This window comes from Tasmannia lanceolata, unplaced genomic scaffold, assembly GCF_043159265.1.
Source record: "Tasmannia lanceolata isolate RefF3 unplaced genomic scaffold, GAP_Taslan_0.1 ptg000035l, whole genome shotgun sequence".
Taxonomy (NCBI): domain Eukaryota; kingdom Viridiplantae; phylum Streptophyta; class Magnoliopsida; order Canellales; family Winteraceae; genus Tasmannia; species Tasmannia lanceolata.
In genome coordinates, this window is record NW_027518712.1 from 3,925,976 (window position 1) to 3,942,987 (window position 17,012).

At 39.5% G+C, this 17,012-nt stretch overlaps 1 protein-coding gene across 1 annotated transcript; it reads right to left on the minus strand.

Annotated features, from left to right (window-relative positions):
- Positions 1-9,131: 9,131 nt before the first annotated feature.
- Positions 9,132-9,626, minus strand: LOC143859653 (uncharacterized). The gene has a single exon (XM_077370306.1). It carries the CDS (start codon positions 9,624-9,626, stop codon positions 9,132-9,134), a length of 495 nt encoding a protein of 164 aa, XP_077226421.1.
- Between the last annotated feature and the right edge of the window lie 7,386 nt (positions 9,627-17,012).

Below are 17,012 nucleotides of genomic sequence, written 5' to 3' on the forward strand. Positions count from 1 at the left end.
ATCATTTCCAGTTGGAGGTGTATGCGGACTATAAGGGTGTACGATAAAGATAAAGTTAAAGATATTTGGGATTGAGGATTTTCCAAAAAATTATGGACATAAATTTTTCAATATAATATATATATATATATATATATATATATATATATATATTATATAATCAAAGACTTTGAGTTACTTTGTGAATATATACACCAATGTTGACCAAGTAGTAGAATGGTTGTGTTTTGGTGTGGTCCACATTGGTGGGACCAACATATGGAGAAAATGTTGATTTTTCTAATTTGCTTTCTACAAGTGTTCTATTTTACAAAGGAGTCTAAGAGGATAAATTCCAAGTTTTTTAAACTTGTAAAACACCGAAGTGTTGGATGTGTGGAAGGACACAAAAACGTGTGATCCAGAAATCTATAAATATGTATGTTAGTTTGATGGGAACACATATATAGTTTTTTAGCGAAGGTTCCATCTAAAGAGGGTCCCTAATCTGAGAGGAAAATTATGCTTGCAATTCCATCAATTTATAAAAAATACAAATGTTATCTTTGTGCCTTATCCTCTTTTATTCTTCTCTCTTTTTAAAAAAAAAACAACTCATTAACAATAAGGTTTGTAATTAAAACTAATTCTTGTTTAAATACACAATCCAAAAATCAGCTCTCACCAAAAAAACAATTTGACAACAAGGCCTCTAAGCTAGAAGATCAGATTATAATAGCTCGAACTAACAAGATTCAAGTTACAGAGAAAGATATTAAGAGATATACCTTTTTTTACTCCAATAAACTTATAGAATCCAAATCAAATGAATTCAGATCCACTCCTCGTAGCTAAAAACAAGATGGTACAATCAGATTTTAAAAAAAAATCAACAAATCTCAGAAATATTCACACATATTTAACCATTTGCTACTCAAATTAATCAAGCTAGAAAATAATAAAACTCTGATCAATTCTGCAAGACATTTACACACGAATCTAAACAATCTACACAGTATTTCCTGAATTTTAAAATATTCACCTAACTTGCAACCATCCGTACTCCATTACTAAAAGAAAATCACAATTATTTTTCATTTGTGGGTATTTGAAGAATATATAAAGAAAAATATGATAGCTAATAAAACATCACAAAACTAAAGAAAGCAAAAGTTCATACTTGCCTAGGGTTTCTGACCTCTTCTTCTTAATTTTTCTCGAATCTTGGATCTCTCTGCAATTTGAGATTTGCTCCAACAAATCTATTAGATCTGAGATTTTTCTTCGAAAAGATTGATTATATCTTGTTAGAAAATAGGCTATTTGAAGGATTTTAAGGGGAAAACTAACAGCAAAGTCAAAGGATCTAATATCTATTGAAGCTAGAGTGATGAATAGAGGTAAAACGAGGTTGATAGTTGGCCGAAGAGCGGTCGGATCTCGACAAACTCGTCCGGAGAAGATCGAAAAATGAGGGCTAGGGTTTTGGGATTTCTACTTTCTCTCTCTCTCTCTCTCTCTCTCTCTCTCTCTCTCTCTCTCTAACTCTGCTGAAACGAGAAAAATGAGAGCTCCCTCTCTAACACCCTAATGGAGTGTCTTTTTTAGGAGATGGTAAATTCGACCCCCCCACCTTTATGTTCGCGAGACAGCCCTTCGAGAAAAAAATCAATAGTTATTTTAATATCATGGGGTAGTCTAGGTAAAAGATGGGGCTAGTATTTGGCTCTTCTTTATTGCACTCAAAGTTGGTATTGACAAACCCCTTTTGGATATCTCACATCCCTTCTATATAATTAGGAAATTACAACAATGAAACAAACACAGCATGTCCTATTAGGCAATTCTTTGCGGACTTCCTTGAAACTTTACTAGGACCTGTATGGGATTCTAAACCACCTTAGAGTGATTTTTGGGATGCTAATTTGATTATTTAAAGGGTTTTTGTTCACACTTGAGGGTATAGGGTTCCGTCAAAATGGGGTGTCTACAGATGCCCCTCTTTGGCAGAGTATGCTTGTCACACGAATGCCAAGGCTGACAAGACAACACATTTTGGCCGACCCAACTTTGAAAAGATTAAAATCTTGGGTTTTTTTATTTAAAACTGTATCCATAATGGTAAACTTGTGAAATGGCTTTTCACCGGATTCTAACTTTGCAAGCATTTGTGAGATAGCCTCTCTCCAACTCCTAACTCGGAAATTATGATATGTGAACGAGATATTCTCTCTTTAAACTGTCCACTTGGCATTCAAATCCTATTGGTGAAACTACATTTCGCCCAAACTTCATCTCCGCGAGAAACCACCTTTCTCCAAACCTTCATCTTTGCGAGAAACTGCTTTTCTCCAAACCTTTACGTCTGCCGGAAACTGCCTTGCTCCAGACTTTCATCTTCACGAGAAACTGCCTTTCTCCAAACATTCATCTCTATGAGAAACTGCGTTTCTCTAGACCTTCCTCTCTGCGAGAAACTGCCTTTCTCCAGACCTTCATCTTCGCAAGAAACTGCCTTTCTCCAAACCTTCTTCTCTGTGAGAAACTGCCTTTCTCCAAACCTTCTTCTCTGCGAGAAACTGCCTTTCTCCAGACCTTCATCTTCATGAGAAACTGCCTTTCTCTGGATCTCCATCTTCGCGAGAAACCGCCTTTCTCCAAACCTTTTTTTTGCGAGAGACTGCCTTTCTCCAGACCTCCAACTTAGCGAGCAACTGCCTTTCTGAAAACCTTCTTTTCGGCGAGAAACTGCCTTTCTCCAGACCTCCATCTTCACGAGAAACTACCTTTCTCCAAACCTTCATCTCTGCGAGAAACTGACTTTCTCCAAACGACGACTAGACGGACCACAGCCTGCTATTTCACCGACTAGACAAAGAATCGAAGGAAATTCTATTTAGTCACAGCATGATTGACGAATTTACGAAACTCTTTTCTGGAATATCTATCTCCTGCTGAGAATAACATAGATTGTATGATGCTTACGAAAGATCAGACTCAGGTAACTTGACATGATTCGCAAGAATTGATCTTTTTTTTATGAAAACTGCATTCTAATGAGGTTTTAGGGATTGAAGAAATTGACTTAAGACTTTGCTATAAGAAACTTATTTTCTAGAACACTCACTCTGCTGATGAGAATTTGACTGAGGAGTTGGATTCAAAGAATGTTTCCATGCTCCTCCTATCTTCATTTGTTGAGAATAGCCACCTCAATTATCATTGTTGGCTTGACATCTTTTTGAGTTGATGGTTTAGTTCATAAAAGATGCCCCTAGTATCATTTCACTTCCATGACAGATTCATAAAAGAGCAAAAATAACAAGGAAAAGCAAAAGGCTTTCATTTCTTGAATACTTGAGGTTACAAGGCTTTCAGGTTTACAATAGACTGCATCTAACTGATAACTCTTTTTCATTTCTGCTCGTCACTGCCATTTCAGATAAGCTTGAGAGCCTGCCAGATGTACTTGAGAGCCTGCCACCTTATGAACTCTATTCTGCTTTGTATCATCTTCGAAGAAGCACATCTTCATTTTTTTATCCTATCACCCCAGCTTTGGGAAGGATACTGACCACACAAGACTTATGGACTTGACCTTGACTCAACAAAGGATACACCTTGACAAGCAACAAACGAGGACATCGACAAACACATGACTTAGACTCTAAGAGAGACTGACTATGCTCCTCAACCTGATAATCTTTTTAAGATGGTACAGTCTACCACTCTTAGAATCTTTTGGAAACCGTGTTTAAAGGTTTTTCATTCCTCTTTTCATTATTTTCGTCATGGTTATTATCCATTTGGATTGCTTAGTTTTAACCCCCCATAGCTTAGAAGAGTTTTAAAGAAGTTCCACTGGCGCTTACTCAGACTTTAGAGGAATGCCGCTGAAGAAATGAAAGCCCTGCTGCTTTCAGAAGGTCTGTCCTTTTATGAAGTCAATGCCATGACTAAATTGCCCTTTCAGGTTTTTGATTTAGCGGACTGCACGTCTTAATTTTTGCCTGGACTGCCTACCCTTGCAGGTTTTCCATCCAGCAGGCTTAGCACCCTGATTTTTGCCTAAGCCGCCTTTCGGGTTTTCAGCTTAGCAGGTGAATGACCCTAACTTTTGCCTAGATCGCCCTTTCGGGTTTTCAGTCTAGCGGGTCTAAGACTCCATCATTTTTCTTTCTTTCTGTTTCTCTACAAACCTAGGCCTAAATGTACTAGAAGGACTTTTAGGTAGGCTTGGGTTCAAAAGGGTTTTGACTTTGGTAAGTTTGTATGTATTTCGACCGAATCTGGACCCTCCAGACTGCCTACGTATCCCCAAAGAAATGGAAATCAGGTCCACGTAGTTCGTCCATTTGGGTTTGAAGGATTGTTTGTTTTGCTTGTTGTTGTTTGTTTTATTTTTATTTTTTTCTTTTCTTTTTCAAAAGGTTGTGACCGAACTTGAATTGATCAGGCTGCCTACGTACCCTGTAGATAGGGATCAGGTTTTTAACTTTTAGCTTTTTGGCTTTTTTTAAAAATTGCCCTTGTTTGGGTTTATCAAAGAAAAATGTGTTTTTTTTAGGCCCAAAGGGTTTGTAAACGGTTTTTGACTTTTAGCTTTTTGGCTTTTAAGCTCTGGTCGTTCGAGGATAGCCTCCTGGTGTACTTAAGTATAATATTTCTTTAACTGGTCCAGGTTTGTAGGTTCTGTTAATTTTTCCCCATTTTCATCGAGGAGTCTTACGGCTTTTCTAGGCAGGACTTCATCGACAATGTCGACAGACCAGCTTGGCCTGAACTTCCCTCTGGGATCAAATACCGGTGCCTGTAGGACTTCCAGACAAGATCTCCTGGCTTCAAAGCTCGGATTTAGACATTCTTATTAAAGGCTATTTCAATCTGCCTCTGATATCCCTGTATGTGATAGAGAACTCTCAGCCTCTTTTCATCTATCATCTGCAGCTCATCGTATCTGGCTCTTGCCCATTCAGACTCTGGTAGGTTTGCTTCCATCATCACCCTTAAAGACGGGATTCTCAGCTCAACAGGGAGGACTGCTTCCATTCCGTACAATAAAGAATACAGAGTTACACATGTAGAAGACCTGATCGATGTCCTATAAGCCCATAAGGCATAAGAAAGTTTGTTCGACCAGTCCTTATATGTTTCTGTCATCTTACTGCTAATGACCTTGATGTTCTTATTTGCTACCTCTACAGCTCCATCTGTCTAAGGTCTGTAGGTAGATGACTTGTGATGCTTTATCTTGAACTCTTCACACAGGTGTACTATCTCTTTCTTGAAATGTGATCCATTGTAAGAGATCAGCTCATGAGGTACTCCGTATCTGCAAATAATATTTGTACGGATGAACTTCGCAACTGATGCTGAAGTTAAGGAAGCATACGAAGCAGCTTCTATGCTGTTCGTGAAGTAGTCAATGGCTACTAGAATGTACTCATGTCCAGTTGAGGATCTAGGATAGATTTTCCCAATAATGTCTATTTTCCATACTGAGAATGGCCATGGCAAAGTCAAAGAATGTAACTCTGAAGGACGCACATGCACGAGATTAGCATAGACTTAGCATTTGTGGCATTTCTTCACGAATGTGAAACAGTCAGCTTCCATCGTGGGCCAATAGAATCGAAGCCTTAAGATCTTTCTCGCTAACATCTTTCCATTCATGTGGGGACCACACACACCTTCATGTGCTTTCTCTATGAGTTATGCAGCCTGATCTTCATCAACACACAGAAGTTGTATCCCATCAAATGACCTTCTGTACAACTCTTCACCACAAATGATGAAGTTGGCAGCTAATCTTTGAAGAGTTTTCCGCCCTTTCCTATAACCTTCATGAGGATGTCCCTTGCCTGAAATTAGGTTTCTGATATCCGAGTACCACAGCTTTCCATCCAGACATCTAGCCGATATTTCTGTTGCATTCACATGTGCAGGAGCCCATTGTAACCTCACAGCTAAGGCCTGGAACTCCATTGTAGCGGAAATGTCTAACATCGAGGCTAATGTAGCCAGAGCATCTGCAAAATGATTCCTGGTTCTTGACAGATGAGTAAAAGTTATACTTCTTAATTTCTTGACTAGAGATTTGAGATAAGTGTTATAAGGGATCAATCTAGTTTCTCTTATTCTCCATCGCCCATTAATCTGGCAGATGATTAGAATTGAATTTCCAAACACATCTATGTCTTGAACTCGTAGAGCTAATGCTGCCTCTAACGCTGGGATACATGCATCATACTCTGCCATGTTATTTGTGCATTCAAACTGTAACTTGATAGATATAGGAATATACTTCTTCTTTGGGGTTACCAGAACGGCCTCTACTCCTAACAGCCCCATAGAAATACATTAGCCAATTGGTGCTCGAAAATTCTTCTTCGACATCCATGATCTCTTCATCACGAAATTAGCTTCCAGAAAAGCATTCTTCAATAGGAGAATCAGCCACCTGCTAAGCTATAACTCGCCCTTTGACTGATTTATGAGTGACATAAGTGATGTCAAACTCAGATAATAGTAATAACCACCTTGCGGTCCTCCCAATAAGGGCGGGTTTCTCGAACAAGTACTTCAACGGATCCATCCGTGAAAGCAAAAGTACTTTGTTCGATAACAAATAATGTCTAAGCCTCTGAGTTGGCCAGACTAACGCTAGACATGTCTTTTCCAAGATAGTGTACTTCATTTTGTACTCTAGCATTTTCTTACTGATATAGTAAATGGGCTTCTCCCTCTTAGACTCTGGATCCTGCTGAGTTAGCATATAACCCATTGCTGTGTCCGTAATGGATAAGTATAACAACAATGGTTGACCTGGAATGACAGGTGATAAGATAGGAGGCAAAGATAAACACTGTTTAACGTTCTCAAACGCTTCTTGGCATTCTTCATTCCACTTCTTGGAAGAATTCTTCTTTAACAACTTGAAGATGGGTTCACATGTCATAATCAAATGAGATATGAATCTCCTCAAGTATTGTACTTTCCCAAGAAATCCTTGAATTTGCTTTTCTATCTTTGGAGTTCCATTTCTTGGATTGCCTTGATCTTTTGAGGATCAACCTCAATTCCTCTTACACTAACCATGAATCCAAGAAACTTTTCTGATGTGAACCCAAATACACATTTACTGGGGTTCAAGCGAAGCTGATATTTTCTGATTCTCTTAAAAAAAATTCTCAAAGCCACAGTGTGCTCTGGTCAAGTCTTTCCCTTAATGATCATATCATCTACATAGACTTCAACCTCTTTGTGGATTATGTCGTGAAGAAGAGTAGTCGCAGCCCTTTGATAAGTAGCACCAACATTCTTCAGACCAAACGGCATCACTCAGTAACAATAAGTGCCGCACTGGGTTATAAATGTTGTCTTTATCATGTCTTCAGGTGCCACCTTGATTTGGTTGTAGTCTGAAAATTCACCCATAAAGCATAACAAAGCATGACCAGCAGTATTATCTACTAGGAGGTCTATATTAGGCAGAGAAAAGTCTTCCTTTGGGCTTTCCTTGTTCAAGCCTCTAAAATCGACACACATCCTGACATTCCCGTCCTTTTGGGCACCAGTACTATATTCACCAGCCACTTGAATGAATTTTACTTCTAATAGTTTCCTTACTTCCTCATAGACTTTCAACCCCCATTCTGTTTTGAGTTTCCAGAGTTTTTGCTTCTTTGGCTTCACGCCATGGATTAGCGATAACCGATGTTGAACGATATCCTCACTTAATCCCGGCATGTCATCATAAGACCAAGCAAAAACTTCCTTAAATTCCTTAAGCAAGGCGATCAATTCCTCACGCTCCTTGGAAGATAAAATTTTGCCAATCCGTATTTCCCGAATTAAGGATTCATCCCTTATATTCACGGTTTCAATTTTCTCTTCGAGTGGTTTTGCTCGGCGACTCTCTTCCTGTTGAATCATATGTTTGATTTCAGGGGGAGTTTCGTCGGCATCCTCATCAGAGAGGGACTCTTGATTGTCATTATTAATTATTTTATCAGGTTTTGAAGTAGAAACAGTAACGTACTCAAAAGAGCCCTTTATTTCATTCATAGAAGTGATTACATCATTTGAACAGCCCACATCAGGCGTTACAATGGACTCTGGAACTGTATTTACAGACTCAATGAAAATATCAATATCAGTAGACTTGAAATGACTATGTATAGATGGAACATCGGACTTAACAGATGACACTTTGTCAGACTCTGCATCACCTAGTGAGGACTCGCCACTGACTCCAGAAGCTGACTCACCCCTATGGTACCTGCATCACAAGAAGAGTTAGTGGAAACAGACTCTCTATCTAACTCGGAAACAGACGCGTACTTAGAAGTGACCGACTCTTTTGTGGAAACCAGATTATATTGAAGGACTAATTCAGGAAGAACCTGTGAGGTCTAGTTATCAAGAGGTCCCTCAGCTGGGGTAATCAGGTCAGTAGGGTTTTGAGTCAATGCGTCTCTGCAAATCATGGCCACAACTAATGCCTCTGCTTGGAACATGGTGCTCAGAAGGTCTGGCTCTAGGGTATCTGCCCAATCTATATCCGGCTTCAACTCTGCAGTCTGTACACTGAAGGATTCCTCTGGCAGCTCATCAACAAAGAAAATCTCTAGACCTGGCAGCTTCTTCCCAGTTTCATCAAACCACGGCACTGGAAAACCATAAAATGGACAATCAGCCCCTTCCTTTCTGATCCGGCCGTTCATGACCATACTGAACGGTCCCATGGGTAGCTCCAAGCCTTTACGATGTAACTCGGCCCATTTCAACATATATCTTTTCATTTCTTGGACTTCCTTTTGAGTAGGCTCGTACTGTAACCCGAACAACCCATTTACAGTCCTCAGCTCAGGCCACTCAGTCAGGCCCTGCAGATTCCTTCCCAGACCATTTCCCTGGATATAACCATACTGACGCATCATCCTCACCACTTGGACATTCGTGCTTGAAAGAAACAGGATCTCTTCGCTCATGGCCTCCTCCATGGCGATAGTCGAGACTTGTAGTGAAAACCCTGTCAAACTGACATCTCTTGGCTTTTCAATAAATGGCTCAGGGGTTATTTGCCCAACTTCTACCTCGGGATCTCCTCTAACTGTGATCACCATATTATTTCAGATGAATTTTAATTTCTAGTGCAATGTAGAAGGGATGACTCCAACTTTGTGAAGCCATGGTCGGCCAAGAAGAAGACAGAAAGAGGTTTTAATGTCCAAGACTTGGAATTCTACTTCAAAAATCTCTCCCCCAATCTCAATCTCTGTGGCTAGTATCCCAATGACATCTCTCCTTGTACCATCATAAGCTAATATCCCTTGTTCAGACGGAATAAAGTCATCTAGCCCAAACCCTAAGGTGATGGCAGTACTCAAGGGACACACGTTCAGAGCTGACCCGTTATCCACTAACACCTCGGGGACTTTCTTCTTGTTGCAAAGTATGGTAATCCTGAGAGGGCGAGTACGGTCCCTACCTTCTGGAGGCAGATCCTCGTCAGTGAAAGATAAAGCCCTGGAATCTCTTACCATTGCCACTAAACTGACCAACTCGTCTGGGGTGATATCAACGGACACTTGTGATACGTTCAGCTCGCGCAATACAACTTGTCTATGTTTTGGGAATGCCATTAGCAAACCCCAGATAGAAACATTGGCTTGTGTCTTTTTTAACTACTTTAACAAGGTGTCTTCTTCCTCTTCAACACTTTGTTTCTGTTTCTGATTCTCTGACACTCTAGGAACTTTAGCAGGATTTTCAACTCATAACTCAGCTGGTTTGAAGATGCAACGACCACGTGTAACATGGCGGAGTTCATCGCACTGATCATTCAGAAACAGCAAGTCATCATCCTCTATCTTAAGGACATATGGAGTATTAACCTCTTCTTCCTCATCATCACTAAACCTTAAGACATAAGGGGTTTCATTTCCTTTCTCTCCATCTTCACACTGGAGGATATATGACTGCTAGATGACTCAGCGACATCAGCGTCATTCCATGACAACACATATGGTTTCTTATTTTCTGACAATTCGTCTTCCTCCTCAAATATTAAAACATAAGGTTCCTAAAGGAGGCAGGGTTAATGATAGACTCTTCAACACAGATGACATTTACTGGGGCTGGAGGCGGCATGCATGTGTTGGTAAGGGATTTCTGGTTCCATTTGGTTGCTCAACGGTAAGTTTTCCCTGTTCAATCATGTTCTGAACTTGGTGTTTCAAGGCCAAACACCTATCAGTAAGATGTCCAAAGCTACGATGGTAATTGCAATACTAATCCTCTCTCCAATATTTTGGCAATGGATTTGGCAAGGCTCTAGGATCAGGCAACTTGATCTTTTTATCCCTGAACAGCTTCTTTAAAACTACAGACAGGAGGTAAGGAAGAGGATTGAAGTGACGAGGAGGCTTCTTCTCCATTGGTTTTCCCACCTCAGTCACTATCTTAGCTGGTGGCCTGGCATAATTGACATTGTGCACTTCTTTTGGAGCCACCATAGGTCTCTTTCCTTCTCTAACCTCAGAAGAAATCCTTGTCCTTAGACCTTTGGCCAATGCATCCTCTATCCGAGTTCCAATCTTGATGAGGTCATTGAAATCACTGAAGTACTGAATAGCCATATAATGATAGTATTGCGGAGAAAGATTTTTGACAATAATCTTAATCTGATCCTCATCCGACAATCTGTGGGTCATCTGAGCAGCTTCCCTTCTCCATCTTCAGATGAAGGAAGTGAAATTTTCATTATGACCTTGCTTCAGCATTTTTAAATCTCTTTTTGTCACATCGATTCCTTCCTCCATAGAAAACTGTTCCACGAACTTGTTAGCAATGTCTTCCAAGGTTCTAATCTCTTCTGGCTTCAAGCTCAAAAACCATTTCTTTGCAGTTCCGACTAGAGACCTACGGAATAGGAGAACAATCTGCTCTGGAGAATGTCCATGCTGTTGTAAGAGAGGGACAATAGATTTGAGATGACTTCTAGGACATCCTGTCTCATCATACTTGTCAAGATCAGGTAGTATAAACTTAGGAGGTAGAACATCTCCCGGGGCTATCATAAAGTTTGTCATGTTCAATTTCTTCAGGCTCTGGAATTTCATACTCTCCATTTCTTGAGTTAGCTTCTCTACTTTGTCAGCTAATCCCTTTCCTTCATCAGCCCTATCAAGGTGAGGGAGGCAATTTTCTTTCGCATACTGTTCATCATCAAAATCATCATCAACAGTTAATACGGCAGGCCAAGTTGTTACATGGGGAACAGGTCAGGATTGCTGAAGAACAGGTTCCTTAGAGGTAGAACCTCTATCACTTTTCAGACGGGCTATTTCTTCATTCATGCGATTCGTTTGTGGGAGCATTGATTTCATCACCTCACTCATCTCTGCTAAGGTATTTTCAGATTCAGCTATGTTAACTGAAGTATGTTGAACAGGTGAAAGTATTTCCTGAAAATTTGAAAGGGGTAACACTAGAGAAGTAAATTAAATGGGTGACAAAGATTTTCTACTCAGCCTGGAATTAGAAGACTGACGGGACCAGGTTGGTTTTGAAATAGTAGTTCTCTTTGAAGCCATGAGTGTTCACCTTTAGAATCCTGAGATGGAAGTATAAACACTAGGTTAAAATATTGATAATTGGAATGGACTACTTTGAACAAATATAGATAGGATAAAACATGAACACATTTCCTTGAGTGATATTTGAGTGGGTTACATAGATAAAACTAGTGATAAAACGAAAGGTAGTAGGTCATAATAGTGAAACGTTGGATAACAAGATGTTCATGACATATGACAGATGAAGACTCTCAATCTTCTTTTTCTTCCAATCTCGCCTTCTTAGGCTTGCGATTCTCGATATTCTCCATCAACCACTGATAATATCCTAGAGATACTCCTACATGTTCCCCTCCTCCAGGTATTGCTCCTCCAATTTCTCCTCTAGAAGTTCTATGTCGCATATGATGCAAGAACTCCTCCAAGTTGCGATCCCAATCTTCACAGATGCTTTTGGCAATATGACGGTTGAATTTTTCGAGAGGACGGACTAGTGTCGAAAGATAAAACTCAGTTTGGAAACCCCCAAATAGACATTCAGTTTGGAGACTTCCGTACTGACGGAGGATACGATCTGGGATATAAAAGGAGGTTTCTCCAAACCAAGGAATTGAACATACCTACTAGCTCGAGTTTGGGTTACTCCACCATGATAAATGAAGAACCTCCAAGTAATCTGATCGTCTTGACGGGAACTTAACCAAGTTCTTTATGTGTTGGAGGTATGAAGATTCAGAGTTTTAAACAAAGCCAAACATAAAGAAGGGCTGGAGAACCTGTGAAAGAAGTATGGACTTTATTGGCAATGTCATCCAATCCATTGAGGGTTTCGGCAAGGATAGTAGGTACTGGGTTACTTCCTCGTGAAATTTGGTCAACAAAATCTAGAAGCAAAGGGGATGCATTGTCAGATTGTCGCTAAAGGAGCCATCTAGCATAAACACAAAGGACTAGGGCATGAATACGGCTAGTTTGATGCTCAGGAGTGCACTTCCCTAATTTGGAGAAAACCTTGACCAATTGAGGAACTGATACGCCCTTTTCATTTAAAAAGAACTCGACAGGATCAGGTGAAGTGGGAAACAGTTTCTTGAAACTATTGCGGTAACCCAACTTGGATTCAAGCTTGACAAGTGACCTTTACGATCATAGTCCAACAAATGACATCAGTCCTCAAAGATGGGACACATTTCTTGCATGCCAAAATGAAAGACATGAAGATCGGGTTGCCAAAACTCAACAGCTGAATTGAGGAAATTCCAATCTATTTTGACATAAGGCAGTCTTTGAAATGCATCAAGGTTATGACGAGCACGGTTCTTTACAAGGTGATACCCTCTATGATCATCCATCCACGATTTCAAATCTGCATTAGCCATGATGGTTCACCTGATAATTACGGAAGGTAAATAGGATGAGAATAAGGTCAATCCTAAATATGAAGTTATAAAGAATGTCTTGAGATGATAAATAAAGCACTAAAAAGGATACGGGCAAGATCAACTTTTCCATCAATAATCTCGATATGATCCAAGAGTAAATAGATAGTTGATAACGAACATGATTCAAATGGATAATCAATGACTCATAATAGACTATGGCCATAAGATTGTCAAAGTAGGGTCATGGACCAGATCTAAAATCTGAATGACGGACAGAGATATATGATTGATTTAGACAAGGAATCCCTACTAAAAAGAAGTAGGTCCTAGTCTAATAATCAAGGAATATAAAGACTGAATTTATCATCAATAGATCAAGAGATAGACCATGGTCATGAGAGTGGCAAGTAAAGGCCACTGACCAGGTCTAAATTAGAAAGATGGAAGGATATAATTGATTGGATTAGATAAGGAAACCTCACTAAATAAGTAGGTCCTAGTCTAACCAAATATAAGGATCAGATTTATCATGACTGGATCAACAGATAGACTATGACCATGAGGGTGGCAAATAAGAGCCACCAGCCGGGTCTAAATCTGAAAGATGAATTGATATGATTGATTGAATTAGATAGGGAAACCTTACTAAATAAGCAGGTCCTAGTTTAATAATCAATATATATATATATATACATATGTATATCCTAACTAGGGGCACCAACCCTAGTCTAATCTAACGGAGTCAAGAAGGTCTTGACAATAACAGACTGATGAGTGTACTAGGACCGCATTTCTAGCCACAAAAGGTGAGCTACCCTGTTCTATAGACAGGACAAGGCTCCTAGCTCTAGGTTCCACATGTGTAAGCAACACATGTTCATCCCTATATGCAAACAAAGGACAAATGCAATGTATAGAGAGGGTAAGGCTGAGGTCCACCTGGCTGGGTACATTGTTACTTGTATACTGTGACTATTGCCCAGTATACAAACTACATCCGTTTTACACATGAAGTGTCCAAGTGTTGAGTGTACTACTGGTGCGGTGATGCTCTAGAAGGTGGGTATAGCCCTTAGGGCTTCTGTTCATAGTACCCCGAATAGGTCATCTGATATCCATCCACAACAAACCATAGCAAAAAACTAACCACGAAATAGGATAATATATGTAGGGATGAGAGTGGTGTGTGAGCCCTTGGTTTATTTCACACCTATTTGGTGCCCCTCGATTTTTAACACAAAGGTTCCCATTTTTCATAAGTTTAGCCCAAATTTCTCCAAAATTAATTAAAATGGCATTTTTATCAGAGTTAGGCAATATCTCAAAAGATCCCAAGCAGAGTCGCCAGCCTGTAGACCCGTGATCTCGAGACTGACCCGAAGGGGGCCTCTCAATCTCCACATGATGGAGAGCTCCTGCCAAGGCTCTCTTAAAATGGTGCCTTTACAGCATGAGTGATGATGTGTGCGATACCACTTGATTCGGAGACAAAGCTCGAAATTAAGACGTACCTAAAATATGAAAGAGTCATCATCCATGGAATACGGCCATAGAACCAAAAATCTACTCTGTGCAATGGATAAATCCGGATATATAATTTGGGTCCGTGTCTGATTACAAGTTGGGAAGGTGTTAGGCACTCAACTTGCCCGAGCGCACTCGGTATCTTATGCCATTTTTATTATTTTTAAAGAATTTTGGGCAAAAATCATGTGAAATGGGAACATATATCCCGGAGAATACGTCTACCTAAGCGTGTATGACCCGAGGATGGGCAAAAGAAAAAGAAAATGTCCAAGTCCTATTGAGAAGTGTTATCAGAATTATCTGACATTAGAATAAACACTAGAATCCACCGTCTCTCAAAGAGGAGTAGAAAACTAGAGTTAATCCAATATCAGACAATCCTGCTACCTATCTCCACCCATCACATCTAACATCCATGCTTAAAGAGAGTTGATATCAGTATCATCTGTCATTAGAAGAAACACTAGAATCCGCTGTCTCCTAGAGAGGCGTAGAAGACTAGTGCAAATCCAATACCAGATAACCCTGATATCTGTCTCCTCTCATCACATCTAATCCTAACTCATCACATCTAAGAAAGCAGTAAACAAACACCTGCACAGCTACAGCTAAGCAGGATAATAGCAATGATAATGAGCAGATATGACACGCTAGAATAAGCAGGAAAGTAATAAAAGAGCTACAGCTAAGCAAATAAATGATATAAGCAAGTAAATAAAGCTATAGCTAAACATGTGAGTAAACAGGTAAGGTAATGAAGAAATGAAAATGCTACAGCTAAGCATGTGATCAAAACAGTAATAATATGTTCGCTACCACTAAGCAAGTGAAAGAGCAAGTAAAACTGCATTAGAGATATGTCAAAAGAGAATAAAGACTCAAAACAATGTAAGAAAACACACTAGCATGTCCCTATATGATAAACAGTGACAAACATTACGACAAACTCCTAAAACTCTAAAAAAAAAAAAAATGTGCAACTGTGTTCCCTGATTTTGGACGACCAGCAATCCAAGCTACCTACGTATCCAAGCCCCTTTTTGGAATCAAGGTTTACATAGTTTTGTGACCTATTCTAAGCTATGATGCTTATTTGTGCCTAGACCACTAAACTAAACTTGACCTTTAAGACTTGACTTGTAATTAATATTTATTGAATGCGATTTGTTAAGTTAAAGTGAATTGTAGTTTTTAGGACACCCTATATGTACTAACTAAATGCAAGTTTAGCCCTAAACTAATACAGATGGGCCCTATATCCTATGTGCAACTAGGTTGTATCCTTGAAAAACAGTGGGCTAACTAAGTGAATCCTAGTCTAGCCATCAGCCGACTATGCGCCAAGCTATATAGTCAAACTGACCGCACAGGGGCTCCTAACTCAGGACTCTCCTAACTTTCGGACAAACCTCTAACTCTAAGGCACTCTAAACATCTAAGACAAACTCCTAACTCTAGAGGAATATCTTTTTGGAAACGGTTTATTGAAAAAATTTATTTGTAAGATTTTTGTGTTTTTGAAAGATTTTATTTACAAAGTTTGACTGAACTTGGGATAAAATTCAACGCTACCTACGTATCCTGTAGAAGAGGATCAAGCCAACGTAGTTCGAAAATAGACTTTTTTAGTACTCTTCTAATGACTTTAAACTTTTCAGATGTTTTGATGTTTTCTGGGTTTCCAGATGTTTTTGAATTTTCATGTTTTCAAATGTTTTTGTTCTTTTCAAAATATTTTCACGCTTTCAGCTAAAGAGAACCTATATGACCACACCCCGTGATCCACAGCCTGACGTAGTGTCAACATTAAGGACAGAATCCTTAGAGCTAAAGAGGTATACTCCTATCTAAAGAACAGACTCCTAAAAGAAAAGGACAAACTCATATACTCTATAAGGTAGGACAGAATCCTATGGCTCTACAAGGATAGGACAGACTCCTAAGACTATGAGGGTAGGACATAATTCTATGACTCTATGAAAGTAGGATAGAATCCTAACTCTCTATGATGGTAGGACTAACTCCTAAACTGAAGGATTGACTCGTAATTAGAGGATAGACTCCTATCTAGAGGACGGACTCCTATATACTCCTAAACTAACCACTCTAAAAGAGGGTGCAAGTAAGTCAAAGCATGCCTAACAAAGAAAATGATAACTAAAAAAAATGAGACAAGACATGTCTCCTATGGGGAAACATATAACTTTAATGAGACAAAGCATGTCTCCTATGGAGACTCCAACTGACCTTATCATTGCCCTTGGAATGATAAATAGGGCTAACTATCTAAATGACTAAGTTAGTCTTTCACTAATAAAGGGGTGCAACTTGTGAGAATTGGATGGTCTTCTATGTGTGACACATTAATGAGACAAAGCTTGTCTCCAAAGGGTATGACTCTTTTACTGAGACATAGCTTGTCTCTTAAAGGAGAGCTCTAGATGCCTCTTTCATTGCCCTTGCAATGACAGGCTACTAATGTCTAAAGGTATCTAAGAGGCTAAACTACCCTATTAAATAAAAGAGGGGAGTGCTACCAGGA

Bases quoted from the DNA above. Each gene is read 5' to 3' on its own strand.
- LOC143859653 (XM_077370306.1), bottom strand. From the start codon at position 9,626: ATGGCATTCCCAAAACATAGACAAGTTGTATTGCGCGAGCTGAACGTA.